Source organism: Telopea speciosissima, chromosome 3, assembly GCF_018873765.1.
Source record: "Telopea speciosissima isolate NSW1024214 ecotype Mountain lineage chromosome 3, Tspe_v1, whole genome shotgun sequence".
Lineage (NCBI taxonomy): Eukaryota > Viridiplantae > Streptophyta > Magnoliopsida > Proteales > Proteaceae > Telopea > Telopea speciosissima.
Window position 1 is genome coordinate 15,839,165 of NC_057918.1, and position 27,904 is coordinate 15,867,068.

The window sequence follows — 27,904 nt, forward strand, 5'->3', positions numbered from 1 at the left end:
CATAAGGGTAATCTTGGGTGTTTATTTCGCTGACCCTGAGACACGTGTCAAGATACCCACCTCACTGGCTCATCTCCATTGGAAGAAGGGAGGGAAACGTCTTGTCTTTACCAGTTACCATTTCGCACTCGAATTCTCTCCGTCTCTGTGATTCTTGTGGGCAGCATCGAAGAGGTAAAAATGATTAAATCCTTACAAGCGAATTCTTTTAACTCTGTTTCCTTCGATTTCATAATGGAATTTCATCGCTAGTTTTCTTCTATTGTTTTGCTTTTGCTGGTAGATTAGTATGGCTTCCGCCGTTACAATCCAACTTCCCTCGTTGCTCTTCCATGGAGGAAAAACCCTCGCCAGAACTGTCCAGAAGTTTCCTTTTTCTGCCAGTGGAGGTTAGTTTCTAAAACTCGACCAGTATTTTCGTTTGCAATTCAACTTTGTGCATCTTTTACTTTCAACTATTTCTCGTTAGTAGACATTCAGTACCACATGCCTAAGGTTTTCACCCTTGTTCCTTGTTATTGCACTGCTTAAGTAGTCCTGGCGGAGTCTCCCCATTGACAGCTGAGGTAGCCCAGTAAGAGCTTGGAGTTAGTAGAGCTTCTCTTGTGGAAGTAGGCTATCGAACACTCTGGTAGTGTTCCTACAATCGTGTAAGATGAGCTTTACAGGCTCAATAGATCTATTTCTGGAGTCTAGGCTTGCGAGTAAATGGGGTGATAGTTAGGGACTTTATATACTAGAAGTTCTGGCATTGTACATAGGCATATGAATCATGACCTGTTTCACATTCTGGTTTCTGCCTCTCTTGTTCATGGCATTTTTCCTTCTTTGCCCAATTTTGCAGACAAAAAGAGAAATTCAGCAGTTGCTGTAAAGGCCACTGAGCAAAGCTCTGAATCTTCAACCTCTCTGAGCATTGTGAAATCTGTTCAAAATGTTGTAAGTCCTCTTTGTCTTATTTGCTTTTTGTCGGCGAGTTCTAAGCCTCTTTCTTGAAGATATTATGTAAGAAACTTAAATTCTTAAGTTGGCAGTGAGATAACAGGAAAAAAAAAAAGTAACCACTTTCATTGTCTTTAATATGAATATCTACAACTTAACCCCTCCCCACAAAAAAAAATGAAATTGAATATCCACAAGAAAGGACAGATCAAGGAAGATGATGCAGAAAGAATCAGAGCTGGCTGGCTATGGTGTAGATGCCCTTCCATGGTGCTCTTGACCCAACCATACTAATGAAATTGGATCGAATAATATACAAAACAATGATAAAAACAACTAGATGCAATGGGCTTTGAGGAAACCATACATCCTTGCTCAAAAGGGGAGAAACGATACATACTATCATTCAGATGAATGGTGAACTATTTCTACTCTCTGTTTCTCTATGAAAAAGAACAAGCTCACATAAGATGCAAACAAACTTAGAGATAAAAGTTGGAGAATAAATGCTTCATTGAACGGTGTAATGTGAGGTTGAAAGAAGGAAACTAGACTGGGAAACATATTTCTTCCCTTCTTTCTCTCCCCTCGCATTAAGGCTTGCTTCAGAAGCTATTGTGCTGCCTTGGGTCTCACCCTAGGACATTGGTAGAGATGGGCATTGCATCGACAGAGATCATGACCTTTCCTTCATTGCTATCATCTTCGAGTTAGGATATTCTTCTTTTGGGGTTCTGCATTTCTCCGATTTTTTCCATGGTGCATCTGAAGAAATACTTACGAAGGAACCAAATAAGAAAGAATGACTGAGATGGTCCTAAAATGTTCAAAGAAAGACTAATGACATTAGTGAGGAGTGATTTTGACAAAAGGGCGGGCAGAATTGTTAGAGGGAAGGCCTCAGTGCAACAGTAAGGTTGCTGCATGGTCGCAGGTTCGAGACAGGAAGCCTCTCCTTGAAACGGGGTAAGGCTGTGTACATTAGACCCCGCAGTGGCAGGAACCTCGTGCACTGGGTACACCCTTGAAGGGCAAAATTGTTCGTGGTTGAAGTGGGGAGAACTTTAACAGAATATTTAGGGGAAACAATTATGAATCAGATCTAAAATAATTGAGATGAAAGAATTCATCCGAGAAAGGGGAAGGGAAAGAAAGATGAAGACAAAAGAGACTAAAGTTGATGCATATTTTTTGAAAACAATTTTCTACATGCTTGGTTAGACACTGAGATTAATGATATATATCATGCCTTAATGCTGCTTGTTTTCTTTTTCTTTTTCTTTTTTCTTTTTTTTTTTGGGGGGGGGGGGGAGAAGTAAAGTATTTTTCTTAAAGTTTGATAAATTGCTAAAAGGGTATTTTGTTTGTGATGGATACGCCAAGTACAGTTCATCAACCAAGTATGTAGCTCGGTGGATTTGAGCTTTGCTACCTATACATGATATTAGGGATTCAAGTCTTCTTATGACCTTACCAATTTGAGGACAAAAGAAAAGTTTCATAATGCATGTCACCAGAACACTTCAATGAGCAGTCTCATGCAGGGTTCTAGGAATCGGGATCTGATCGACCATGGCCAATCTGGCATAGGTTTTCTAGAGCTTTTTGGCCGATTCTTCCCGATTTGGATGGGAATCGGCAGCGACCGATTTTGGTGCCGATTCTTGATCTCTTGAACCCTGCTCTCGTGCTGATATGAAACTATCACTTCTCTCCGCATACTTGTACAGCTCAGATGTAGTCATTCCCTGATTTATTTATTTTTTTTTTCCCCGAATATTATCTGGGACCCGGGCTGGCCCCTAGCATTTTATTAATAATGAAATCTTAAAAATCAAGAATTACAAGGGGGGGACATAAACCACCTTACCCCAACCCAAATAAACCACCTTACCCTAGTCATTCCCTGATTTATTATGCATTTTCCATGTTCTGCATAGTTCTGCACTTCTGCTTATTATTTCGTTATTTTTTTCAATTTTTTTTTTAATTAATAATAATAATTTTGTTTAAACTGTTCTAGTCATACAGACATAAACATTTATTGTTTCCCTCTTATCTTTTCTCACCTGTTTGAAACAGTGGGATAAATCTGAAGATCGACTGGGTGTTGTCGGTTTGGGATTTGCAGCTGTGGTGGCAATATGGACATCTGCAAATCTTATATCGGTAATGATGGCAATTCTTTCTTTCTCAAAGAAAAACTTCAAAACGAGCAGATAATAATAGAGAGGCTGATTCATTCATGGTTTGATGACATTAATGAGTTCAAGGGAAATGATGAGGAGGTGTTGGCTAGTGATCAAATTTCTTCACTTCTCCCTTTCCTCTCTGTGTAGGCCATTGACAAGCTTCCTGTCATCCCTGGTGTGCTAGAATTGATTGGCATATTGTTTTCATGGGTATGTTGCTCAATATGTTTATGAAGTGTTACTATCAAGATTACATATAACCTTTTTGTGAGGGCCATTCCTTAACTGTTTCTGTTTACTATTTCTGTCAGTGGTTCATATATCGATATCTATTATTCAAACCAAATCGGTAAGAAGACTTGCAATCTCCATTTGCTACACATAAACTAGTGGCTATCATTGTATAGTTGTGCTACATAAAAGATTAAGAATGTAGAGCCCTAGGGTATTCTCCAGTTCCAAGTCATTGCTGATGTTCACTCATAACCTCTATCTTTGTTTTCAGGGAAGAACTACTGCAAATCATTAATATGTCGATATCAGAAATCTTGGGCCAGTGAAATTGCTCCAGCAGATAGAACAGTAAGAAAAGAGTTTGATTTGTGCTACCAAATGTGATTAGAGAGTGTGCTCTCTCTGTATTAAGGCTAGTCTATAAAAACGAAATTATGATTTTTGCTATTTAATGATCTCTCTCTCTCCCCCGATGAAAGTTAAAGCATTTTACAATGGGGTGCTCTCATTTCACATGACATGGGTCTAGCTGATTTAAGGATGGCATGTAGTTCACTGTGCAGTGAAGATTTTTCTCCTCTCATTCATAAAGCTTATTCGCAGATGTTGCCTTCTCAATTGGTATTATATGGGTTGTCTGAGTCGTCATCCACGGAGGGAATCTCTTCCAAATTCAGGTTTGGGTTGATGTACGAAACCATAATGAGCCATTCCATCGGGATTCCTAGATTCTTATTAGCATTCTAGTGGTGATCAAAAGCAACTTACACGGTTTTATGCAAGTATCCAAGTAGTTCATCTGATGCCCATGGTTATAGAAAAAAGTATGAAATCCAGGATAAAAAGAATGAAGTATTTTGGAAAACTACTGGTGCTAATAAGGCGTTTAACTGATAAGTGATAAATCAAAACCAAACTGTGTTCAGCTTCATGTACTTGTGCAAATGACTGCGGTTTGATTGTGTGGGAAACCAAATGAGTTTGCATGCGTTTAAGTTAAAATACTACAGATCGAGTAGCTCTTGTATCTGGATGGGAAACAAAAATCAGTTTGCAATGCTTTTAAAAGCTTAAATGGATCCTAGGTGCATGAACCGTCCTCAATGCGCTGGAATAAGTAGGGAACCAATATGAGATTTGGAGGATAAACTATGAACCACGCTGCCGGATTTAGCTCTGTTTCCCTACAATTTGAGTCATTTGTCTCATCAATGAGGCAGCTCGGGTATGGATGTATGAAACGTCCACATAGAAGCATATAACAAATTGATGCCCCATATGTGGAAGGAAGATTGCCAGGAATGTGGAATGATTTGTATATTTTTTCTTTCAAACTGGTTTATTGGCAAGATCGGCGAGGATGGATATCACAATGTTGATTCAAGCTTCAATGCCTAAGCATAATCATGACAATCATCATCAACATCATCTCATTTACACCTAGAGAACCCTTCCATCTTTGCCAAAAACAACCGAGGGAGGTCCTCATATTCAGGTACTACCTATTCATACCTAAGTGGTCCATACTCATTCCTATGGCATATGTTGCTCTTTTTTCCACCCACATGGACTAGATGGAGTGGCTCAGTAGCTCTTTCTTCTATCTGGTCAGCAGCGATGGCTCATGTTGCCAACAAACCTTGTCTATAACCATTATTTGAGGTTCAGAAGGGCCTTCCATTTCCATTAGTAGAGGTTGTTCATTCAACAGATGAATCAATTTTCATCTTAGATCATACCGTCTTATGAAATACATTAATACCCAATTGTTCGCCTTGGTTAGTGTCGACGATTTGGCACAACCCGCTGCGACGACAAAGATAACTTTCGGATGGTTTTTGGAGAGACGGCCATCCATTAAACCAACCCATGTTCCCTACCTATGCGTCATTCATCCTCGACACATATCATATCTCCGGCTTTTTACATATTATCCCATTCAATTTCATGTATAATCCATCTAAAACTCAGAGTTTGCACCACTCTCCCAACAGGGCTAGGAAGAAATAATCTCATATCAGGCCTGAAGTTGAGATTCACTACTGATTTATGTAATGCATCGCTGCTCAACCCCAACAAATGTACTTGCAGTGTGTGGTGCAATGGTTCAATTGGTATATTCGTCCTCCCATGAGACATTCTCCTAGATAAGCTGTAAAATTTTCAATCTAAATGCTCTAATAAAGCAATTTGGACACCTTTTCCCAATCTCCATATTTAGATAATAACAATGAGGACAACTACATTTAACTATAACACCACCAATGACACAGTAGAAAGAAGAAAATAAAAGGTATCCCAATTTTCTAATACTCCATCCATCTGAGAATGATGGTCATATTTGATGTTTTTCACCATCTCAAAATGTTTGTCCATTTTAAAGACCAAGATAAAAAATTTGTTGGGCTTTTCATGATGTACATCTATAATCATCCACACATTTCTTGCATTCACTTGTCATTAGATAAGCCAAACTATTAGGGGAAATATTGAAAACAAGGTATGAATTAGTGGAAAGTAAATGCATTAATCAAACAAGACAATCTTTTTGGGACACAGCCACCATAGCTTGTTAGCAAGAAACTGGGGCCATGTGCTTGGAGGCTGCAATGCCATATAATCAAAGTGAATGGCATCACAGTCAAACAAGGCCAGGTCTGCAATTCCGTTTGACTAATAGATTTTTCATCGAGTTCTGTTCCTTGAGTTACATATATGTTGCCGGGCATCTCTAGTTTGGATGGCTAGGAGAATAACCAAAGCACTGTTAGGCATACTTGTCCAGGCCTAGAAATTTTAGACAAAAGATTCAACAGTCATACATTTACACCTAATTAGAACATCTCACAATCTGTCAATCATGGACCAAGAGGTGAACAAACAACGTTTCTATTTGAACAGTCTGGTTTCTTGTTGAGCAATAGAAGGTTTTCTGAGACAATGCTTGTTAGGAAACAAAGTAGTAATCCATGTAAATAACAAAGCAGTTGTTCACATAGGAGACCAAGAGTCCCTTGAAGAATTCATTTTGCAAGTTCAGATGGTCGCATGGAGAAAAAAGAAAAAAGTAAAAACCAAACCAACAACCTTACCCAACAGAAAATCTGTTAGGTGATATAGTTCATCAAGAAGGATATGTTGTCATAAAGGCATTGAGATGCCTGCAAGATGGACAAGAACAAGCATTAGAATTGATGTTGAATAGGCATATGAAGAGAGGAAAATCAACATTCAGTTTTAATTGACAGGAAAGACAATCTGTTTGTATTTTGAGGCACACACACTCCCCCCCCCCCCCCACCAAAAAAAATAAAAAAATAAAAAAATTCAGGAACTCTCCCTGATGCAAGACAATCTTGGACCGGGCCAACCCAACTGGTGTACTACATTGGACCGACCCAAACCCAGTTAAACCGGGTCCAGTTTGAGTGTTTGGATCTAGTAGGATTTTTTAAGGTTATTAGACATATAGGGAAATTTCCAATTTGAGTTTCATTGGATTTCTATTTTGATTAGCCTAGTTTTAGTAAGTAATTAGGAGTCTTTATTTTTGGGTGCCTTTTATTTCTCTTTATATATGATGTAATTCCCCATCATTAGAGATTATGCAAGAATGAATTGAAAACAAAGTAAGTTTGTGTGTGTGCACACCCCCCCCCCCCCTTTTCTTCTTCTTCTCACGGCTCCTTCTTCCCCTTTCTTCTGTGTGAATTCTCCCCTCCCCCTCTGGTTTCTTCTTCTACCTCCTTCAATCTTTTTCTCGATTTCTGTCCCGCATTACTCCCTATGCATACGCCAAATCAAGTAACATCTTTCTGTCCTCATTTTGTAACCAATGTATTTGTGACATGCAAATAACTAATCAACCAATATACAATTGTCATCATCTAATCTAACAACAAACACCTCATTGAGAATAGATAATAACAAGCAACAAAAGTATCATGACATACTCCTTTAAACCGTATGGGAAAGATATCACTGGCATGGTTAGAGTATATTGCCATAAGTACAGACATGGTTGTTCACTTCCACAGAACTTTTGAGTCTAAGATTATTACTTGTCTAACTACACAAGAGACCAATTACAGTCCAATAATAACATAAACTACTCCATAATAAATAAATATAAATATACATATAAACTTCCTAAGTAAATTTAAATATTTGTCCTCCCCCCATTCCCACCACTTTGTATTTTTCTTTATCACAAAAAATATATAAGCCATATGATCAATAAATGATGCTAGGGAGTACTGACAATTATGTTCTAGCTCCAGAAAGGGAAGACAAAGATGACAGCAAGCCCCCTCCAGTAGTATGCAGCGGTCCCAGGTGGTCAAGGAATCGATCTCCTGTATTTCCCTCTCTTGTAACACACCCTATGTGGTGGATTATAAGTTCTCTCTGTGGAGAGGTAGTGTAGGACTGTTTACGTATAGATAAAAGGGGGGGGGGGGGGGAAGGGGGCGGGGCAGAGGGAAGGAATACAGCACCTCAAACTGATTTGCAGCACCAGTAATGGGTCGTGACTGAAGGGGATAAAGATAGAGTTTCATTTCTCTAACATTAGCCTTCAGTTGTTGAGCCTCACCAACTCAACAAAAAAGGAGTAAATGGCTAAATGCAATCCCACCACCGCAAGGGAAGTCTCACATCTCAAAGAGGAAAGAAGTTGCAAAAATTCCCAGAACTTCATTAGTTCCATTCTCTATGGAGTATTGGAGTATTTATGGATGTGGCAGAGCTGTCAATGGAAAGAAAACACTAACATGTAGGGTGCCAAAAAAAAGGAAACAAGAATACGTATCAAGAACCTTTGTGCAATGTATATGAAATTCAGCATACTAAAAAGGATCTAAGTTAACCTGAACCAAAGTGGGAATGGGGAAAGGATTGGGTCTGGTTACAACCAGTTTTTCATTTTGTGTATGCAGTGGTCCGCCAGGGGGGGGGTTAAGGTTTGGGCACAACTGTTTGTGTTTGATATAATGTTTTGGCTGTCCTAAATCCAACCTGGTTGACCTTAATTGGAGGAAGAAAATAGAAAGGGAGAAACACAATACCAAAATTGGAATAAACAAAAGAGGTAGAGAAGTATAACCCAGAAGTGTTCGAGCACACTTAATTATGGTTCATCATTGGCCCTAACTAAACCATCATCTGCTTACCATCCAGAAGGCATATTTAAAACCTGATTATCCAAGGCTAAAACTAGCCAGATCACAGAGGTTAGACATTTAACTGCCCATATTGCCTTCCCTAATTCAGGGGCTTGGATCAGCAAGGCATAGGATTTCAGGCCCGTGGACCTGGCTGCATGAGCCACTCACAGGCGCATTTAGTACTTCTCCAACACAACTCAACTTTATTAACTGAAGAATAGCTAAAGATATGTCCAAAGGGACCTTCCAGTTTAAATTAATATAATACAGCTATCAATACTCTAAACTTTAATTTCAGCAGGAAACCAAAAGCCAAAAAGCGTGACATTAATAGAAGACTTTCATTTCAGAGTACAGTTGAGCAGTACACTGTCAAATACAAACACTCAGATGGTAGTTCACTGGAGACGAGCAGTCAACTGATCTGTACAGAGAAGTTAGGTAAGTATTGCATGAATAATTAGTTTACATCACCCTTTTTGTGTGAGGGACCTGCGGTAATGACAAATTTTTTTTTCCGTCTATATTACTATTTTCAAAACCCTATTTGATACAAGAAACGCCTAGAAATATAGAAGGTTAAAAATCAAGACCAAGGTTAGCGTAAGAATAAGACAACGGAGAAGAAGAGCAACAACCAATACCAATGAAGTAAGGATTAGGGAAAAAGATAAGTTTTCTTATTTTTGGTAGATAAGAGAAAATATCAGCAGTACAGAACCATCTTAAACTTGTAAGCTTTTTTCGATGTTATTGTTGCTTGTCTTTCTTTTCTCTTTTCTTTCTTTTCACTATGAAGTGAAACTTATACTAAATTGGGAAACAAAGGAAATGCCTCTGTTAAAGCAAACACCAACAAACAAAACAGAGCAAAGATGACGCAGAGATTTAACGTGGTTCACACACCAATACGATGTGCTATGTTCACGGGCGAAGCTGAAGATGATTCACTATATAAATGGAAGAAGATACAAATGGAGATCTCACAAGAACACCCAAAATGACACTGCTAGCTTTCATCCAGAAACCCTAACTCGAAAATCCCCAAATTTCACTCTCTTTACAACAAGACAGGTAAAACATATAAATACTCCGCCAAACGGGTTGGGTCAGTTCGGGCCCCCCACATACCCAAAAATGTCGGAGGGGGTTGATCTTTAAAACAGGTACAAGAATTCGAGACACACATAACAGCCTCCAATCTGGATAAAGACTTTGTCTCCATTCAATTTGCATTTTAACATGAAACTAGTCACACTAGGTTGTTCTATCAGCTGATAACAACATCATAAGGATTGTGGTGCATTTAGAGAATGGATTTGAAAGTTTACATTGTCCCTAAAACTTCTTCTTCAAATTACCTGTTCTTGGCCGAAATTAACCTTTTTCCAAAAAATAATCAAATTGCCTCAGGCCGTCACACAAATATGATAGTTTTTAAGTTAATGTTCATGCATTTATTTACGTTTTATTTCAGTAGTTAGGCCTTTACATTGATGCTGGTTTAATTACATCGTTGAGTTCTTGGAGATAAAGATAGACCATCTCTAAACAGTGCACGAGGCCCCCACCACTGCAGGGTCTAGGGTTTTTTTTTAATTTCTTGGAGATAAACATAGACCATTTCTAACCAGGTGCAATTGTTACCTCAAACCTTCAAGTCCCAATGACCGCTATTGAGTTTAAACTAAACACCAGTGAGAGTTGATTCGGGATCAATCATGGTCCCATACCCTAATCTAGATGGCAACTCCCAAAGAGATCCAATTGGATTCCCTGAGCATCCCTTAGAATGTACTGAATTCCTATTGTGCAGTCCCATGTAGGACTGTCAGCAATTCAAGCTCAATTTTGAACTAAACAGGGATGGGTCTCAGGTTTGGCACCATCCAAATTTGATCAATTCCCCTACCCACCTGACCCGACCTCAGGTTGAGCTTGAAATGATGAGCCTTTCTCCTTCATAAATTTCCCCCTAGGGTTGAAGGAACTTCAGCAGTGATATTTTATCAATAAATTGAGCATCTCTCAAATGTTGTTCCTTGGAAAATTCTCATCTAATTGATCCTAAAAATCTCAGTGATAACTAAAAAAACTTGCCAACAGAACAGAAATGGTTATCATCGTACATACAACAACAACAACTTAGCCTTACTCCAACTTAGTGGGGTCGGCTGCATGGATCCTCGAAGAGACAACAAATTAATAAAAGAGAAGTAAAGAAGAGGGGCATACAACATCGACCCAAACTCATACATAAATACTAGCATACAGCACAAACATATGTACGTAATGAAGATGACCGAAGTTCCGTCTGTGATAGAGATAGGATAGAGGAATGAGCATACACTGACATACATGAAGTAGCAAAAGAATAATGGCGCTTCAGAAAATCAAGAAAGGATTCGATTAAGTACAATTGAGACTCAACATCACTTTTAACCATGTTTCGTCAATTACCATAAGAGATAACGAAAGTCTATCAAGTAATTTGAAATGAAGGAAAAAATTAACTAAAACGCACCCTGAGGAATCAATCCCCAACTCTGAGAATCCACTGACAGGATAGAGATCAAGCGAGCTGAAGCGATTGCGCTGTGTAAAGGCATCATCGATCCCACCAGACTGCTCAACTCCAATGGTAATCTATCAACCAAGTCCCACCATTAAAATCAACAAAAGAAAAGGGATGAAGGTGAATGGTATAATGGAAATCGAAATCTAGGACGACCCATAGCGACGAATATTCAGAAACCTCACCTTGAAATCCCATGAGGGCGCCTAACGGACTGAGAAACCTGAGATTGACAACCAGATTTGAGCGGAGAAACAGCTGACGATAATGCATTTTTTTGGAGTTTGAGAAGCAGAGATGGAGAACGAGATGACAATCTCGATGTAATGGCTGAAGCAGACATCGTGGTCAAAGCCTTCAAACTTTAAAGGGTTTAAGCATTCAGTTCAGTTTTGATGCTTTGCAGGGTTTTATGGGGGAGCTGCTAGTTCCAGGCACTGTTCTAGTAATTCCAAGTCTTTTTTTTTCAATTACCAAAATACCCTTATATCTAAAAATTTCTCATTTTGGACCATTGGACATTTTAGTAAAATGATTTAGGGGAGAGGGAATGAGGGATGGGTATGCTAGTGGTATACCATAAGCTAGCACCTATGTGTTAATCTCACTTTCCCCCCTTTGATAGACACGTAGGGTGCTAGCGCATACCCAACCTTTTCCCAATGATTTGGTTTAAAGTTGGAAAGCGAGTAGGGGACTTTAGGGTCCAGTGTACATAAAAGTTCGATCTCATCTGAGCCTGCTATGTTGCAAAATTAGGTGTTTCCCTACAATACATATCCGCTATGGCGCACCTGCCCAAACGGCACACAAACAGGGTTGCGCGCAATGACCGCCTTACCCCGCTTGGGTCAAGGTAAGGTGGGCATTGCGCACACCCCTGTGTCTACGCCAAGACCCAAATCTCGCTACTTTGTTTTTCTTCCATTCTCTCTTTTGGAATATATTTGGATACCAAGAAATGAGAAAAATATATGTATACAATAACAACAACTCAGCTTTATCCCAACTGAATGGAGTCGACTACGTGGATCTAAGCGAAGACAAGATAAAAGGATAAAGGAAATGAAAAGAAACACAACAACAACAACAACAAATCAGTCTTATACACGTTGACCGGGGGTCCGAGTGCAGATCATGTCCTTGTACAAGTATCGTCCAAGGCACGACGTCAAATACTATGATGACACAATGATTGATTTACATACTCCTAGGGTGAGTTTTGGGGCATTACAGCTACTATAGGGTCAGGGGATACAGTCTTACCCTTGTTTTTACGGAGAGTTTGTTTTCAGTCTCGAACCCATGATCACTTGGTCACAATGGAGCAATCTTTACCGTTGCACCAAGGCCCACTCTCTATTGATATTGATACCGATACTGATATTGACACTGATATTGATGGAGCGAAACAATCAATCTATTGATATTGGAAGACCCAACAAATAAGAAGCTATACGACTTAGTTCCAGTATAATAGCTCTGATATAGCTAGCTCTTTTAGGTACTTAAATGTTTCCCAACTGTTCTGGTCCATTTACTGTTATTGCCTCTGTGAACATAGTAGCTAAGTAATCCCAACGTGTTACATAGTAGCTAAATAATCCCAACATGTTACATAAGGCAGATATTGTATAATTGTTCGGTTTTCTGCAATTTTTTTTGGTTGACCTCCTTACTTCTCTCATGGTACAATCATCTTCTTGCTGAGCCCCCCTTTCTCCTCGGTCTACAGAGACAACATGTAGGACTAGCGCCAACAGTTCATCACGGAAGAAAGGACTCACCGAGCCGAGATCACTAACTAATACTAAAATAATAGAAAATAACTATCTTTTTCGGTATACTTTATACTTCCCCCGGTTCCGTTGCTACCGCGGCAAATTTTTTTCTAGAAACCCCCAAAAGAACTATTCCTTACTCAAGTTCCCAATGAAGATCAACCAAGATTTCATTTCATTGATTCATTCTATTCTTCCTTTTTTTTAAATCCCTTGTTCAATTACTAGTGAAATTATTGAGTAGTCTACTTCCCTTTGAATAATGAATCCTCGGAAAGGAATGGACTTTCCATAGGACCCATTTTATTAACGGGATTCATTACAACTTTAGCTACTGTAGCAACTTGGTCAATTACTCGAGATTCTCGATTGTTCCATTAAAAATCAGGAGTTATTCTATTCAATCCCTTCTTCTTGTTGCTGGATATCTCATTCGTACGCATCTTCTCATTGTTTCCCGAGCCTCTAGTGAGTTACAGACTGAGTTCAAAAAGATCAAATCTTTGATGATTCCATCTTACATGATTGAGTTGTGAAAACTTCTGGATAGGTATCCTACATTTGAACTGAATTCTTTCTGGTTAAAAAATCTCTTTCTAGTTGTTCATTACAATCGTTAATACATAAAGTCCCATAAGCATATCTTGAGTTGATACGGAAATGGGATCTCCAATAGCTGGTTATTAGTAGCTCTTCTAGTCATTACATTTCGAAAAAACATAGCTTTAATACCACGAAACATCTTTGTTTCTTAAGGATATAATAAAGAATTATTTTGAAACACAAGAAATACTTCATTCCGAATCAAGGCATAAAAAATTCCAGAATCAACAAAAAGCATTAACGTTGCAAAGGCCAATGCACCAATTGCTGTACAATAGAGTTGTAATTCACTAGTTATTCCATATGCTCGCCAAATCTGAGAAAAACCAGAGGTTATTTGTATTCTTCGGAAACCTCCATCCATGTCACCATTCAATATTTCTCGGCCCAAATCCAAACAAGCACTAGCTTATCGCCAAAATGTCTCTTCTATTATGAAGACCGCCCGATTGCGAAGCTTATTATCCAGGAGATGTTTTTTATTTGCATTCACGCATTTTGGAAAGAGCCGCTAAATTAAGTTCTCGTTTAGGTGAAAGAAGTATGACTGCCTTACCAATAGTTGAGACTCAATCGGGAGACGTTTCGGCTTTTACTGATACCGATATAATATGGATCGACCCGTATTGGATGTAAATGAAAAAAACCAACCACTTTTTAGCCGATACAATACGGATACCTTGATCCATGGGTGGGAGTGAGTTTCCTAGTCAGCAAAAAATACCAGCTGGCAATTTAAGGGATTAAATGGATTATCTACCATTCTACCTGATCTTTATTAGGGAGTGGGTTTGGTGATTCCATGCTGGGTTAGGGGATTTGGTTCCGTTTGGCTGAGCTCTGGTTTTTCCGTTGGTCTTGACAGGAAACACTGAAAACGACCCAGACATTGAAAACCATCTTTCAACTTTAACGTAATCGAAATTCTACGCAAGGTAATGAGTGACCAGTCTCCGCATGAGTTTCCCATTATCGACTCCGTCTTTCATTGGAATCGATAGCTTCAACGGGTTGTTTGCCCCCTACTATTGCGCTTCAGAGTCTCATTTAGATCTCTCAATTACATACTGTATCTTCCTTTTCTTTAATCCTTATTCTGAGTTGAATATATGATGTGAATCCTTGATTTTTTTATGGTGTCTGCCAGTAACAGATGCTTTTCTCGATTGTCATGTTTCAGAGTAAAATTTATGTGAAATCATTTCTTTTCCGTTTATTCTTTAAGCTTTTGATTCCCTTAATTGCTTTACAATTTTTATGAAGCGTAGAACTTCGTTAATTATGAAGTATTAAGCTGAGTATTTTCTTCTTTCTCTTTTCACTATTTGTGGGTGTTAATCTATATTTTAGGATTAATTGGAAGCTGCATTTATTTATTTTTTTTTTGCAGTTTAGACGCCATTCTCGGATTTTGGTTTTGAATTACCTAGAACTACTGGGCGTTGATCAAGATGCAGGTTTGCAATTATAGCAATTAGACTGAACTTTTTTGTGTATATCATGACTTCAGCTCTGATATGAAAATAGTGCAAAGATAGGTTACTGTTCCATATTAACCCCAAAATAGTTCAATATGAGGAATATTAAAAAAGACAATTAATTTTGGAAACTAAATGGGTTAAAACTTAAAAGCCTAATCAACAATGTTGGTGTCATAGGCAGCTGCAGTGAATGCGGTGATAGTGGCCTTATTGTGGGCAAATTTTTCTTTTTAGTAATGGGGAAGTAAGACAAAGAAGAGAAAAGAGAAGCAAGAGTAGGCCTTCTTTTTCCTTGAATGGGTGTGCCCTAAGACATGACACCCATGATCATATGCCTTCTCATGGATTGCAGCCCAAAATGGTTTTGAGTGCAGTCAAGCACAAACATATGAAACAGGATGGAATCTAGTCTATGAATCACATCCCGGAGAACGGGGAAGAATGTCTGAAATGTCCTTCCTGCTGTATTTTCAAAAGAAAACCACGGAAATTGATACTACAAGAGCTGGTTCTGGTGTTCCATTTCAAAGATTTCTTGTTTTTCTGATTGCCGTTGATAAAAAACATGTACAAAACAGGAAATGATGTTGCCTGAGCACTTTTTGGTATTACATTTCAAAGAGTTTCAATAATAGTGACTTAACTTGCTATTCATCTTTCTCAGTTAGTTGGAAATTCTATTGCCAGAACTATTTTTTACATATTGTGACTAATAGCTTTGGCAATATCACCTCCCAAGAGATGAATTTTAGAAAGATTGCTTGGTTTTCCTTATGGAGTATTGGATCTTTAACATGTAAGAGTCTAGAATTGATAGATGTAATGAAAAGAAGAAGGATTAACATAGACTGTATTCAAGAGACTAGATGGAAAGGTAAAAAAGCTAAGGAGTTGGGCAACTTTAAACTTTGGTATATGGGGGATAAAAGCAATAGAAGGGAAGTGGGCATAGAAGTGGATAAGGATTTAAAGAATGATGTGGTGGATGTTAAAAGATTTGGAGATAAAGATTATTTCCATCAAGCTTGTATTGGAGATCCTGTAGGGGGTAAGGCTGCATACATTTGCCCCTCCCAAATCTTGCAGTAGCGGGAGCCTCGTGCACTGGGTTGCTCTTTTTAAGCTTGTGTTGGAGAAAGAGGTTGTCATTATAATTAGTGCTTACGCACCCCAAGTAGGATTGGATGAAAGTAGTAAATTACAATTTTGGAAACACATTGATGGATTAGTAAAAGGTATTAGTCAAGGAGAAAAGATTATTATAGGGGGTGATCTGAGTGGACATGTTGGGAGAGATCGTAGAGGATATGAAGGTGTACATGGAGGATATGGTTTTGGAGAGTGGAATGAGGAGGGGATCTCAATTTTAGGTTTTGTTGTGACTTATGATTTATCCATTGTAAACACTTTCTTTGAAAAGAGAGAAGAGCATTTAGTTACCTTCAAAAGTGGGCATCATAGTAGCCAAATAGATGAGGGTCGACCTCGGTGCAATGGTAACGTTGCTCCATTGCGACCTAGTGGTCGTGGGTTCGAGTAAAGAAACCGCTTCTCCGCGAAGCAGGGGTAAGGCTATGTATATTATGACCCTCCCTAGACCCCGCAGTGGTGGAAGCCTTGTGCACTAGGTATGCCCTATTGTAGCCAAATAGATTTCTTCCTAACTAGAAAGTCTGATAGATTGTTTATGTAAGGATTGTAGCCAAATAAATTTCTTCTTAGTGGTCGTGGGTTCGAGTCGAGAAACAGCCTCTCCGCAAAGCAGGGGTAGGGCTACGTACATTATGACCCTCCCCAAACCCCGCAGTGGTGGGAGCCTCATGCACTAGGTATGCCCTATAGTAGCCAAATAGATTTCTTCCTAACTAGAAGGTCTGATAGATTGTTTATGTAAGGATTGTAGATTATACCAGGGGAGAGCCTAACCACACAACACAGATTAGTAGTCATGGATGTGTGCCTCATTATGCAGAATCGTAAGAAAGATGAGCTTATTTGCCCTAGGATAAGGTAGTGGAGCTTAAAGGGACAAGGGAACTTAGACATTGAGGGAGACATTAATATGATGTGGAGCAAGATGACTACTTGTATTAAAAAGGTTGCTAAAGATGTGTCATTCCTTTAGGGAGAATTGGTGGTTGGATGATGAGGTTCAAGCAGCCATTAAGACGGTTTATCTTGGTTGACCAAACTTTTAATAAGATTATGAGCACAAGGAAAATGCCAGATGAATGGAGAAGAAGTATTGTGGTTCCGATTTACAAAAATAAAGGTGATATTCAGAGTTGCAAAAATTATAGAGGCATAAAACTAATGAGTCATACTATGAAATTATGGGAGGCAAGAAACTATTATTACGGAGAACCAATTTGGTTTTATGCCAAGAAAATCCACGACAGAAACTATTTACTTTCTTAGGAGACTCATGAAATTGCAAGGATGATCTCCATATGGTCTTTATTGACCTAGAACAAGCTTATGATAGAGTCCCTAGGGAGTTAATTTGGCAAGTACTAGAGAAGAGAAGTGTCCAAGTAAATATGTGGACATAATTAAAGATATGTATGATGGTGTGGTGACTGGTATGAGAACAATGAGGGGGTCAAGGTAGTGAATTCCTAATTACAATTGTGTTACATCAAGGATCAACTTTAAGCACTTATTTGTTCGCGCTTATCATGGATGATTCAACCAGAGATATTCAAGACGAAGTTCCTTGCTATATGTTTTTAATTGATGATATTGTTTTGGTGGATGAGACAAAAATTGGAGTTATGGAGATTAACCTTGGAATCAAAATGTTATAAGATAAGTAGAATAAAGACAGAGTATACAGTGTGTAACTTTAGTTACACTAGGACGGATAATGAGATGGTGAAAATTGATGAGAGGGAGATGCCGCAAAGTGATTATTTTAGGTATCTGGGATCGATCATAAATAAAGAAGGTGATATAAAGGATGACATTCATAGAGAATTAAAATAGGATGGATGAAGTAGAGAGGTATGTCCGGAGTGTTGTGTGATTGGTGTATTCCTTTAAATCTTGAAGGTAAATTTTATAGGATAATCATACGACCGGCTATGTTGTATGGTGCAAAATGTTGGGCAGTTAAGAAGCATCATATAGATAAATTCAGTGTAGTAGGGATGAGGATGCTGAGATGGATGCATGGCAAGACTAGAAAGGATAAAGTAGGAATGATTATATTATAGCTGATTTGGGAGTAGCTCCAATATATGATAAGCTACGAGAAAGTCATTTGAGATGGCGTGGCCATGTTCAACGGAGGCCTTTGGATGCTCCAGTATGGAGCATAGTTCGATAACTTGCCAAAGTTTTGGCGAAATTTCGAATATTCCAGTAGGTTCGAAGGCACTGAAACGAAACTCTATACAAAATATGAGACTGGCAGTTTTGACCAAAATCTCGGTCATTTCGTTTCGGCATTTCACTCATTTCGGTCTAAAAAATGCATTGTTTTGTCAAAATTTCGGTATTTTGGTTGTTTACCCCCTGAAATGGCCAAGCAAAACTCATGGAAAAAATACACTGTTTCGGTGAAATTTCGATATCCCTCATCTCGGTCTGACCGAAACACCAAAACAAAATGAGTTTTCAAACTATGGTACGGAGAAATGATTTGATTCATATTGAAGGAACCAGTGGCATGCCTAAAATGACCCTAGGACAAATGGTGAGGAAAGACATGCATAGCTTAGGCGCTGTATCAATTATGATCTCGAATAGAGCTGATTGGAGGGCAACGATCCATGTAGCCGGCCCCATTTAGTTGGGATAAGGCTGAGGAGTTGTTGTTGCTTTGGTTTTCCTTACAAGAGTTGATGCTTTCCCACCAGGAGGTGAGGCAGTATCACTTGACTGGTTGGACCAGCATAATAGGCTTTGGAGACCCAAACCCAGACAGAACTGGCCCAATGGTTTTTGGTAAGGGTTGGAATTAGTTTATTTATTTCTGTCTTATATTTGTTTGAGTTGCATACATAGGATTAGTTTCAGTTTCATAGTCTAACTAGGAGTCTTTGTTATTTCCCCCTTTAAATACTTGCAAGTAACCCAAGATTGGAGACAGTGAATTTTTTTTTTATGAGTAAAAAAATATATTACCAAAGCCTGAGAAGGGTAGAGGAGAAGGGGGGAGGGGGAATATACAAAGGGAAGAGAGAGAGGGGGGAGAAAACAAGCCCAGACCAACTAAGTGGGGGGCCGTAAAATAGAAACATCTAATCCCCGGGAGATAACAATATGCTTATTCCTTAGGGAGTAAAAAATGGGCTTGTGAGGAAAAAAGCTGAGCTTCGTGGAGACATCAAAGGAGATGGCCTTCCAAATCAAGTCGAAAGACCTAGAGTTGGAAGTCCATCTCCTTAGGTTCCTCTTCATTCAAATATGATAAAGAACAACGCCAAACACTAACTTTCCAATTCTATTATAGATAGAGCTGCCAGGGTAAGTCATGTGCATCCAAAGCCACTCTCTAGCAAAGGGGAGGGGTCTCCTGCTACGAGACCAGATAAAAGAAAGGGCTTTTTTTCCAGATTGTAGAGGAAAAGGGACAAGCAAAGAAGAGGTGTTCAGTGTCTTCAGAACCGTTCCAACAGAATGTACAGGACGGGGAGACAGGGAGACAACGGTGGAGGAGAAAAGTTTGGGTGGGAAGGCAATGGTTAAGGGTTCTCCAGGTTGTGAAGCTATGGCGGGGGATATGACCTTTGAACCAAACAAGATTGTGCTAAAGGATCGTAGGGGCTTGGGATCTAACAAAGTTCCAGGCAGAACTGAAACTAAAAAGGCCATTGTGGGATGGGAGTCAAACAACCTTATCTGCATGGGAAGGGGGGGGGGGGAAGAAAGGGAGAGAGGGAAGGGAGGACCAGCTCTGGGAGAGGATGGGGATAGGAGGGGGGGGGACCAGGAACCATGAGATATTATGGAGGATAGGGGGCAGACTTAGGGATGCCAGAGGAGTAGATCAATCGGCGCCAAGCAGTTATAGAGGACCCCGAGGGTGCCAAGGATCAAGCCGAGAGGAGATGGAGGAACCATCGACAATAGAGGAGGAGGTGGCTCGGAGGGTAAGGGGACGACCTAGGAGGAATCAACGAGGAATGGGATGGTCCAAATGGAATCATTCTTGAGGAGATGGGAGTAGATCAATGAACCCACATGGAATCATGCTTAGAGGAGATTTTCCGGATAAGCTTGAGAATACATGATATTGGAGTCGCGGATACGACAAATGCCCAAGCCTCCTTCAGATTTTGGGAGACAGATGGACTTCCAGCTAATGGGATGGAGGAATTTGGAGGTTTCCTTCCCTTTCCATAGGAAAGCACAAAAGAGGTTTTCCATGGCTTTAATGGTTGCTTTAGGAAGACCATAGATCCCACACCAATAAATGTAAGAAGATTGAAGGACCGACTTGATGCATTCGAGCCTACCAACATAGGAGAGAAGCTTACCTTTCCAAAGCTGGAGACGCTTGCTGATGTTGTCAAGCATAGGGGTACAATGGTGACTCGAGAGCTAGCAGGAATGAGGGGAAGACCCAGGTATTTTACTAGGAAGGAGCCAAAGGTGAAGCTAGTTAGGCGCAGGAGGGTATCTCTATCAGAATCAGAGATCCCAGAGAGAAAGAGCTTAGATTTAAGAAGGTTGATGCGAAGACCAGAGAGTTTCTCGAATAGGTGGAGGGAGGACATGATGGCGGAGATAGAGGAGGGGGAAGCTTTGGAGAAGATCATCAGATCATCAGCAAAGGCAAGATGGGTTAGGTTGAGGCGCTTACATTTGGGAATAGGGGAGATTAGATGGAGGTCAGTTTTTGCTTGGATGCTCCTCAAGAGGACCTCCAGAGCAAGGGAGAAGAGGAAAGGAGAGAGGGGACAGCCTTGGCGAATGCCAGCTTTAGATCTGAAAAAGTCAGCAGGGGAGCCATTGATGACAACAGAGAAGGAGGGGGAGGAGATACAAGCATGGATCCAGCGGATGAAAGCGAGGTGGGGGGGGAAGCCCATTGGGGAAAGCAAACCGCAGATGAAATCCCAGCGAAGGGAATCAAAGGCTTTGTGAAGGTCAATCTTCATAAGGGCAGCAGGCAAGTGTGTGATTGGGTTTGTAACTCTGAAATCTTATCTCAGAGTTTTTCCTTTTCCTATCCGGTCCCCCACCAGGAGGTAAACAATGGATATGTTTTCCCCACTCTTCCCAAGGTTCAATATTGGCTACTATATCTAAAACCCAAGCTCTTATTGTGGACCCTTGAAATAAAGTAGGTGAAAGCAATGAAATTAATTTGCAAGTCTAGTCACCTGAGATGGTGTCCCACCAGTACCACTCATTTACATATAGCCTGCTTTAACCTACAGAATGGAAGTTAAAATAGGTCATAATGCACTTCTTATGGGATCTCCATACCATGCATGTTTTAAGAATTTACGTTACAAGACTTGGAATTTGGGGTTTTGTACAATGTCAGATACTGTACTGTAGTGCCATAATGTTCTCTTTTAGCTCTTGTCATCTTTCTTTATTGCCCACTTCGTTTTTGCTAGCATTAGAACTTATAGTTCTCCTCTATAGTTTTGTTCAAGTCCGTGAGTAAATTATCAATGAATTTGGGTGACAACTTATTCAGGACCTCTCCTCCTTAATTTACTAGAAGTTGTATTTCACATACAGGCATCAAGGGCAAGGCTTTTTAAGGAATACAAGGAGGTTCAGCGAGAGAAAGCAGTTGATTCTGATATTCAGCTAGTGTGTGATGATACTAACATATTCAAATGGACAGCTCTAATCAAGGTAAGCCCTGTTTTTTATTGGGTGAGTATGATATATATGTTGTTGATGTAATTAGTTTGTAATCTGCTTCAGGGCCCATCAGAAACACCCTACGAAGGTGGTGTTTTTCAGCTTGCGTTTGCTGTTCCTGAGCAGTACCCATTGCAACCTCCCCAAGTGCGATTCCTGACAAAAATATTTCATCCAAATGTTCATTTTAAGGTACATGCTTTTCCTTTTGTTTCTCCTTTTTAACTTGAAAGCACATAGCTTTTGCCATCTTTACTCGATATATATTTGCATGAAAGTATTCATTGCCTGTGTACTTTCTTAGTGTGTGTTTTTATTATAGTACTTTCTTAATGTTTGTTTTTATTGCAACTAAATGGAAAGCATGAAGCCCTGTCATATTTCACACTTGATTACATATTGTTGAGCATAGTAAGTTTTAGCTTGAACTTCTGAAGTTCATCAATAGAAAGAACAAATGTGAACAAGATCACATAGTTGTTGGATGAATTCTCCTATGATACAAACAACAATAATCAAAACGTTCAGCTAAAAAGGTGTCTTTAATTTCTTCAAATATTGGATTTTATCAAACTTAAGTCACTGCCAGTTATAGTCATCAGTGTTTCATTCCTGGGCAAAAGCTAGTCCTAAAAAAAAGGGTGTACCAAGTGCACAAGGCTCCCACAACTGCGGGGTCTGGGGAGGGTCATAATGTACCAAACCTTACCCCTGCTTCATGGAAAGGCTGTTTCGCGCCCGCAACCACTAGGTCGCAATGAAGCAACCTTACTGTTGCGCTGAGGCCTGCCCCCAAAAGCTAGTCCTAAACCTACCTAACAAATTATGTAGGACAATCACTGCAAAAGGACAAACAGAATAGCCATTCTTAAAAGAGGTTAAACTGTCTAATTGAACTGTTCTAGTCTTAACATTTCTGAAATTGGGTAATGAAAGTCAAAAACAAAAGGAAGAACAACAACAGCAGCAACAAAGTTGAAATTCTGATAAACTAAAATGGTTGGTGAGCAAGCTCAGTTCATCCTCTGATTAGGTGGTAGTCTTGTGGACCACAACATCTTAACTTCGAGTTGACTTAATTAGCTGGTGAATCAACAACAACAACAATAATGTCTGAACTTCGAATTGACTCAATTGATATGTGGAAGAAGCTTAGTTCATCTTCCATAGTGGTGTACGATATTTTGCCTGTAAGACAAAAGTAATCTTGTGGGCCCAATAATTATGCTAATGCCCTGTTATTCCTAATTTATCTTCTCATATTCAGACTGGAGAGATCTGCTTAGATATTTTGAAGAATGCATGGAGCCCTGCTTGGACACTCCAATCTGTTTGTCGGGCTATAATTGCTCTAATGGCGCATCCAGAACCTGATAGCCCACTCAATTGTGATTCAGGTAATTTTCTGACATTTACATTTTCTATCTTATTTTAAGAGTCTACAAAGACAAATCATGCAGCTGTAGTTGCTCATAGGCTATGCTTTGAATCTTCAGAGTTGGATTTTCCAGTACTTAAAAAGTAACATCCACTATTGCTTAATTCATTTATTAGACTTGAAATTGGTTTCATTTTAATTAAGTTCCCAGAATAAATTCATTTGTTAGACTTGGATTTGGTTTCATTTTAATTAAGTTCTCCAGAATAAATAATAAAATCAGCTATACTTCTCCGTTGACCAGTGAAAAATCAGTCAATTGATAATGTAGTTTGGAAGATAATTGTACTATGCAATCTAGAAAATAACTTCCTGGTCCTTCACCTACAATTAACATGTTAGTCCCTACACATCCTAAAAAATTTCAGCTTTGGAGTTTGATTTCATATTTATCTACTTCTAATGTTGGTTATTTAGATGTCAAGGGAAGTGATTAAACATAGAGCTTACATTGCATTGCAATCAACATGTCAGTCCCAACACATCCAAAAAAATTTCAGCTTTGGAGTTTTTTAATGTCAGTCCCTCTTTTTTTTCTGTTTTTTCTTGTGGAGAGTTGGAGGTGGGGAGGTGGGAGAGGGAAGATGGGAATGAGCCAACCCAAATTCTATTGACCACAATTGCAAAACCTACCTCCATCTAGCAAGACTTCTAACAGTGCCAGGTGGTGTGGGACAAGATCGCTAGAGAAAGACCAGATTGGGTGGGGGCAGGATATAATGGGGAGGAACTCCTTGAGAAAGTAGAAATAGTTGGAAAGATTGAAGTCTATGCTTGCGTTTCTTTGTGGAGGTGATGGTGGTTGGACTTAGGAAAGGATAAATTTTAAGGCTGTAAATAACGATGTTATGATTTGAGTAACTTGAACCCATTATGAACCTGCCAAATGAAACTCGAAACTGACCAAAACCTCAATTAGCCCTTCATGAGTTCTACTCTATTAGGGACAGGCAGTGCCAGTCACCCATTATCTGTGCTCTATTGCCATCCGTAGTTTTGGACATTCTAGTTTAAGTAAGAAACAGTTATCTCAGTCATCTATTCAAAAAGAAAAAGGGTCCATCTGATTAAAGAAAAGGCGTTTTTCTGCTGTAGACATGGAATCCATGCTAGCATACATCTTGAGGTCCTAGTTGTAGGGGTGTCAACCGGTCAGCTTCGGTCAGTCTCAGTTGAGACTTAATTGGTCCTGCACATCTGAGTCTCAAGACCGAAACCAACCAGTTAATAATCAGTCGGTCGGTTATCAATCCTTAATCTATTTTCACTAATTGGTCTTAACCAGTCGGTATCACCCGGTCAGTTCGATTTTGAACCGGCAAACCAATAAAATTATGGTGGCACCCATGGTTTAAAGTATCTCACCGAGTCACCGTATTGTATCGGCCAGTACGTATTGGTATTGCAAGGTATTCATATGATACAATGCGATATATATATATATTTTAAAAAAAAAATTATTATGTATCGATAAGTTTCACACCATATCGGCCGATACGGTAGGATACTATTGTTACATACTGATACTCACCGATACATCGATTTAAAGGGTTTGGGGAAAAATAAAGTATCAGTACGTATCGGCTGATACAATGCGATACGGTCAATACTTTGTGATATGGTTTGATACAGCCATTAAAACCCTCATGTGCACATTCCAGAACTCAAAAACGAATCCTGAAAGCGGAAATACACACCCGAGACTCCAAATCCTTGCTCTCAACCTCTTTTATTTTCAAATTTTTTGACTTGGGGTTCGCATTCAAGCATCAAATACGACTCAGATTTAACTAACATACACTTTATCAATCATTCAAGTGGCTGAAATCAGAGATTGAAGCATAAGTTCTCAGAAAAGGTAGGTTTTCATAAAATTTGATTTTTTTTTTGGTTAAATCATGGTTTGTAGACCTTTTTCTTTCTATAAATCCAAAGATTTAGCATTTAGGTAAAAATTAGTAAATCATAGCATCAAAATACATCTATTGCAAGGATTTGTACACAGATTCATGAAATTTCACTCAAAAATGAAAATTGTTCATCATGACGCACAACATCATTCTAGTCGCTCCTATTGTTGAAGACCCTTCCAAATATGAGTTTAAACCACCTTGACACTCTTCATGGCAATGGACTATTACTACATGTAAGCAACCTCATCTTTTATAACAATTTCAATTGAATGCACTTGTCTTGTTATACGTTCTCCATTTTAATGTTTGTGCATGATACATGATATATAATGCTTATTTATATATTTTTTTGCTCCAAAAGTGAATTTCCATGCATATCTTTAGCATATCTTATGTATCTCTGATACGGTGTATCTTAAAATCACCCCGCCAATACGATGCACGATACCAATACTTTAATCCTCGGTGGCACCCCCTATTGATAGCCATTTCCCTCCCTTCTCCCCTTTACTATGGTTGATGTGGGACTAAACTCTAAAGCTTTTTCAGTCGTCTTCATCCCGTCTTCCTCCTCTGGCTCTGCCCTCATCATTCTCTTCTCTTCCAAAGTCAACGCCCCTCTGTTCTCTTACTCTTGTGCTTCTCTCCACCACCTGAAATCAACTCCATCCATCAGACATTGAATCAATTTTAGTGGGAACTAACGAACAACCTCCATCCCCCAAACACAAACAACAGAGACTGATATCAACTGCATCCAACTACTAAATAAACCAATGCCCTCCCATTCTTGAATTCCAGAAGAAAAAAGAAAAAAAGAAAACCTAATTTTTCGAGTTCAACACAACAACTAATTTCAGATTTGGAAATGAAACTCTTATTTATGATCTATCGAGAAAATGAATTCAGTAAACATTTGATAGAACCAGAGCAAGATGAATTTAGTTCTCATCACGAATTTGATAAAATCTGCTAATGTTCCATGAGGAAATGGACCTGAGATCAGCAGAACCGAATTGGGCAGCTGATTCTATCCCAAATACCTCATGCACTTCTGCTTTGAACTTATTGGGATCGGCAAGAGTGTGTATTGCTGGACTGAAATTTATAACAGCGGCTGCCAATGCGGTTGAAAGCAGTGCTTTCCACTTCTTCGGTTCTGTATGGTGAATTGTGTGTTATAATTGAACTCTCAATCGTTTCAGAACAAACACAAAGCCAACAAGAGCTAGAAGGACAGCACTCACACTAGAACTAACATGACAGTGGCTTTCTGGCAACACATGACATGCAACAAGAACAAGACAGGGCCTTGACGAAGGTTGTTGAGGGTTTGAGCCCCAGAAGAAGAAGATGATGATGATGATGATGATGATGGCGATGAGGCTTTTAGGATGTTAGAAGAGAGTGGAGAGACAGAAGCGAGTCCCATTGGGAAGCGATACAAGGTAAAGAGAATAGAAGTGTACAATAGAAATAGATTAACCATTAGTCTAAGTCCCATGTCGAATGGAAAGAGAAAAGTTTAAATAGAGGTAGGTTATAACAGGGAGACGGTCTTTAGACGACTGTAGGATTATAAATAACTGCAATTATATAATAACTATATGTATGTTTTACATTTTTGGTTTCTGTTGGTATAAGCCAGTTTTCGTCAACACCAAGACTGACCGAATATAAAATTTTATGTATTATCTGAAACTGAGACCGGACCGTTTATTTAACTATCAGCCCGGTTCGTCAGGTTAATCAGTGCGGGCCTGGTGTTACACCCCCTACTAGTGGATCAAACTCACGTGGTAAAAAAGAAACTCAAGCTGAGATTTTGTGAGGAATGGGTGGCATTATCAGGCTCCACTAGATGTGAACTTCAGGTCTCCATAATAGGGCTGGCTTGGCCTCCTGTAATCTCATCCAACCTGAATTAGAGTTCCTGTAGTACACACATACATGTTATGTCAAGAGTGTATTTAATTTTTATACCCTTAGTTTTATAAGTGGACTTTTTAATTCAATAGATTTAAGTTATTATAAGAGTACCTTCACACTATGATACACACGTAAATGAACATAAACCGGAAAATTGCCAAACATGCCTTAGCTTACAAGCTACAAGATAATGATGTCTTATTTTCATAGTATGCTGATGTAATTCTTTAATTGTTAGCATGCTTATGGGAAATTCTCTCTTTTGCAGGTAATCTTCTGCGTTCTGGTGATCTCAGGGGATTCCAGTCTATGGCAAGGATGTATACCAGGCTTGCAGCCATGCCAAAGAAAGGGTAATCAGTGTTCTATTTTTATGAGTTCTTTCGCTGTAGGTTTGAGATGAGTGTTTGTGATTTAATTAACAGATTTGGATACCGACTGTTGGGAATGCTAAAACTAAATCTAGTTGAATGTTCATCTGTAGTTAAAAGAATAAAAGGTACATAACTAACCCAATGTTTAAGGTGGGCTAAATTTATATTCCTTTAGAATTTCCTCTGGCAATCACTGCCTAAGAATTCAAATGGATACCATATGTTTAGATAACCTATATATCTCCAGAGCAGATTTTATGCTCTGAATCTGTTTGAAGAGCAAAGTTTGTAAAACAATCGCAACAGTTTCATTTTTTATAGACTGTGATACTCCTGAACAAGAGTAAGAAACTTAGAATTTGAAACTTCATTCGTTGTATTGGTCCAATTCATGTCCTAATCCATTCACATTGTTGTCTTTATCCAAACCACAGATTTGAATCCTG

General features: G+C 39.1%; 3 protein-coding genes across 4 annotated transcripts; 2 read left to right on the top strand and 1 right to left on the bottom strand.

Annotated features, from left to right (window-relative positions):
- Window positions 1–113: 113 nt before the first annotated feature.
- Window positions 114–3,835, top strand: LOC122655866 (protein CURVATURE THYLAKOID 1C, chloroplastic). 2 transcript variants are annotated; one of them, XM_043850240.1, is made up of 7 exons: window positions 114–175; window positions 278–389; window positions 845–939; window positions 3,025–3,111; window positions 3,282–3,344; window positions 3,446–3,483; window positions 3,640–3,835. In XM_043850240.1, exons 2-7 carry the CDS (start codon window positions 290–292, stop codon window positions 3,692–3,694), a joined length of 438 nt encoding a protein of 145 aa, XP_043706175.1. In that variant the 5' UTR covers window positions 114–175; window positions 278–289; the 3' UTR covers window positions 3,695–3,835. The 2 variants fall into 2 exon arrangements, with proteins under 2 accessions (XP_043706175.1, XP_043706174.1); XM_043850239.1 differs by lacking the exon at window positions 114–175 and having other exon boundaries at window positions 235–389.
- A 2,325-nt stretch (window positions 3,836–6,160) lies between these two features.
- On the bottom strand, window positions 6,161–11,570 carry LOC122655867. Its single transcript, XM_043850241.1, has 3 exons — window positions 11,294–11,570; window positions 11,058–11,179; window positions 6,161–6,529 (listed from the first exon to the last, which is right to left on the bottom strand). Exons 1-3 carry the CDS (start codon window positions 11,449–11,451, stop codon window positions 6,510–6,512), a joined length of 300 nt encoding a protein of 99 aa, XP_043706176.1. The 5' UTR covers window positions 11,452–11,570; the 3' UTR covers window positions 6,161–6,509.
- Window positions 11,571–14,876: 3,306 nt separating this feature from the next.
- Window positions 14,877–27,630, top strand: LOC122655865 (protein PEROXIN-4). Its single transcript, XM_043850238.1, has 5 exons — window positions 14,877–14,949; window positions 21,676–21,795; window positions 21,868–21,996; window positions 23,072–23,201; window positions 27,353–27,630. The coding sequence occupies exons 1-5, from the start codon at window positions 14,944–14,946 to the stop codon at window positions 27,439–27,441; spliced, it is 474 nt and encodes a 157-aa protein (XP_043706173.1). The 5' UTR covers window positions 14,877–14,943; the 3' UTR covers window positions 27,442–27,630.
- The last annotated feature ends 274 nt before the right edge of the window (window positions 27,631–27,904 follow it).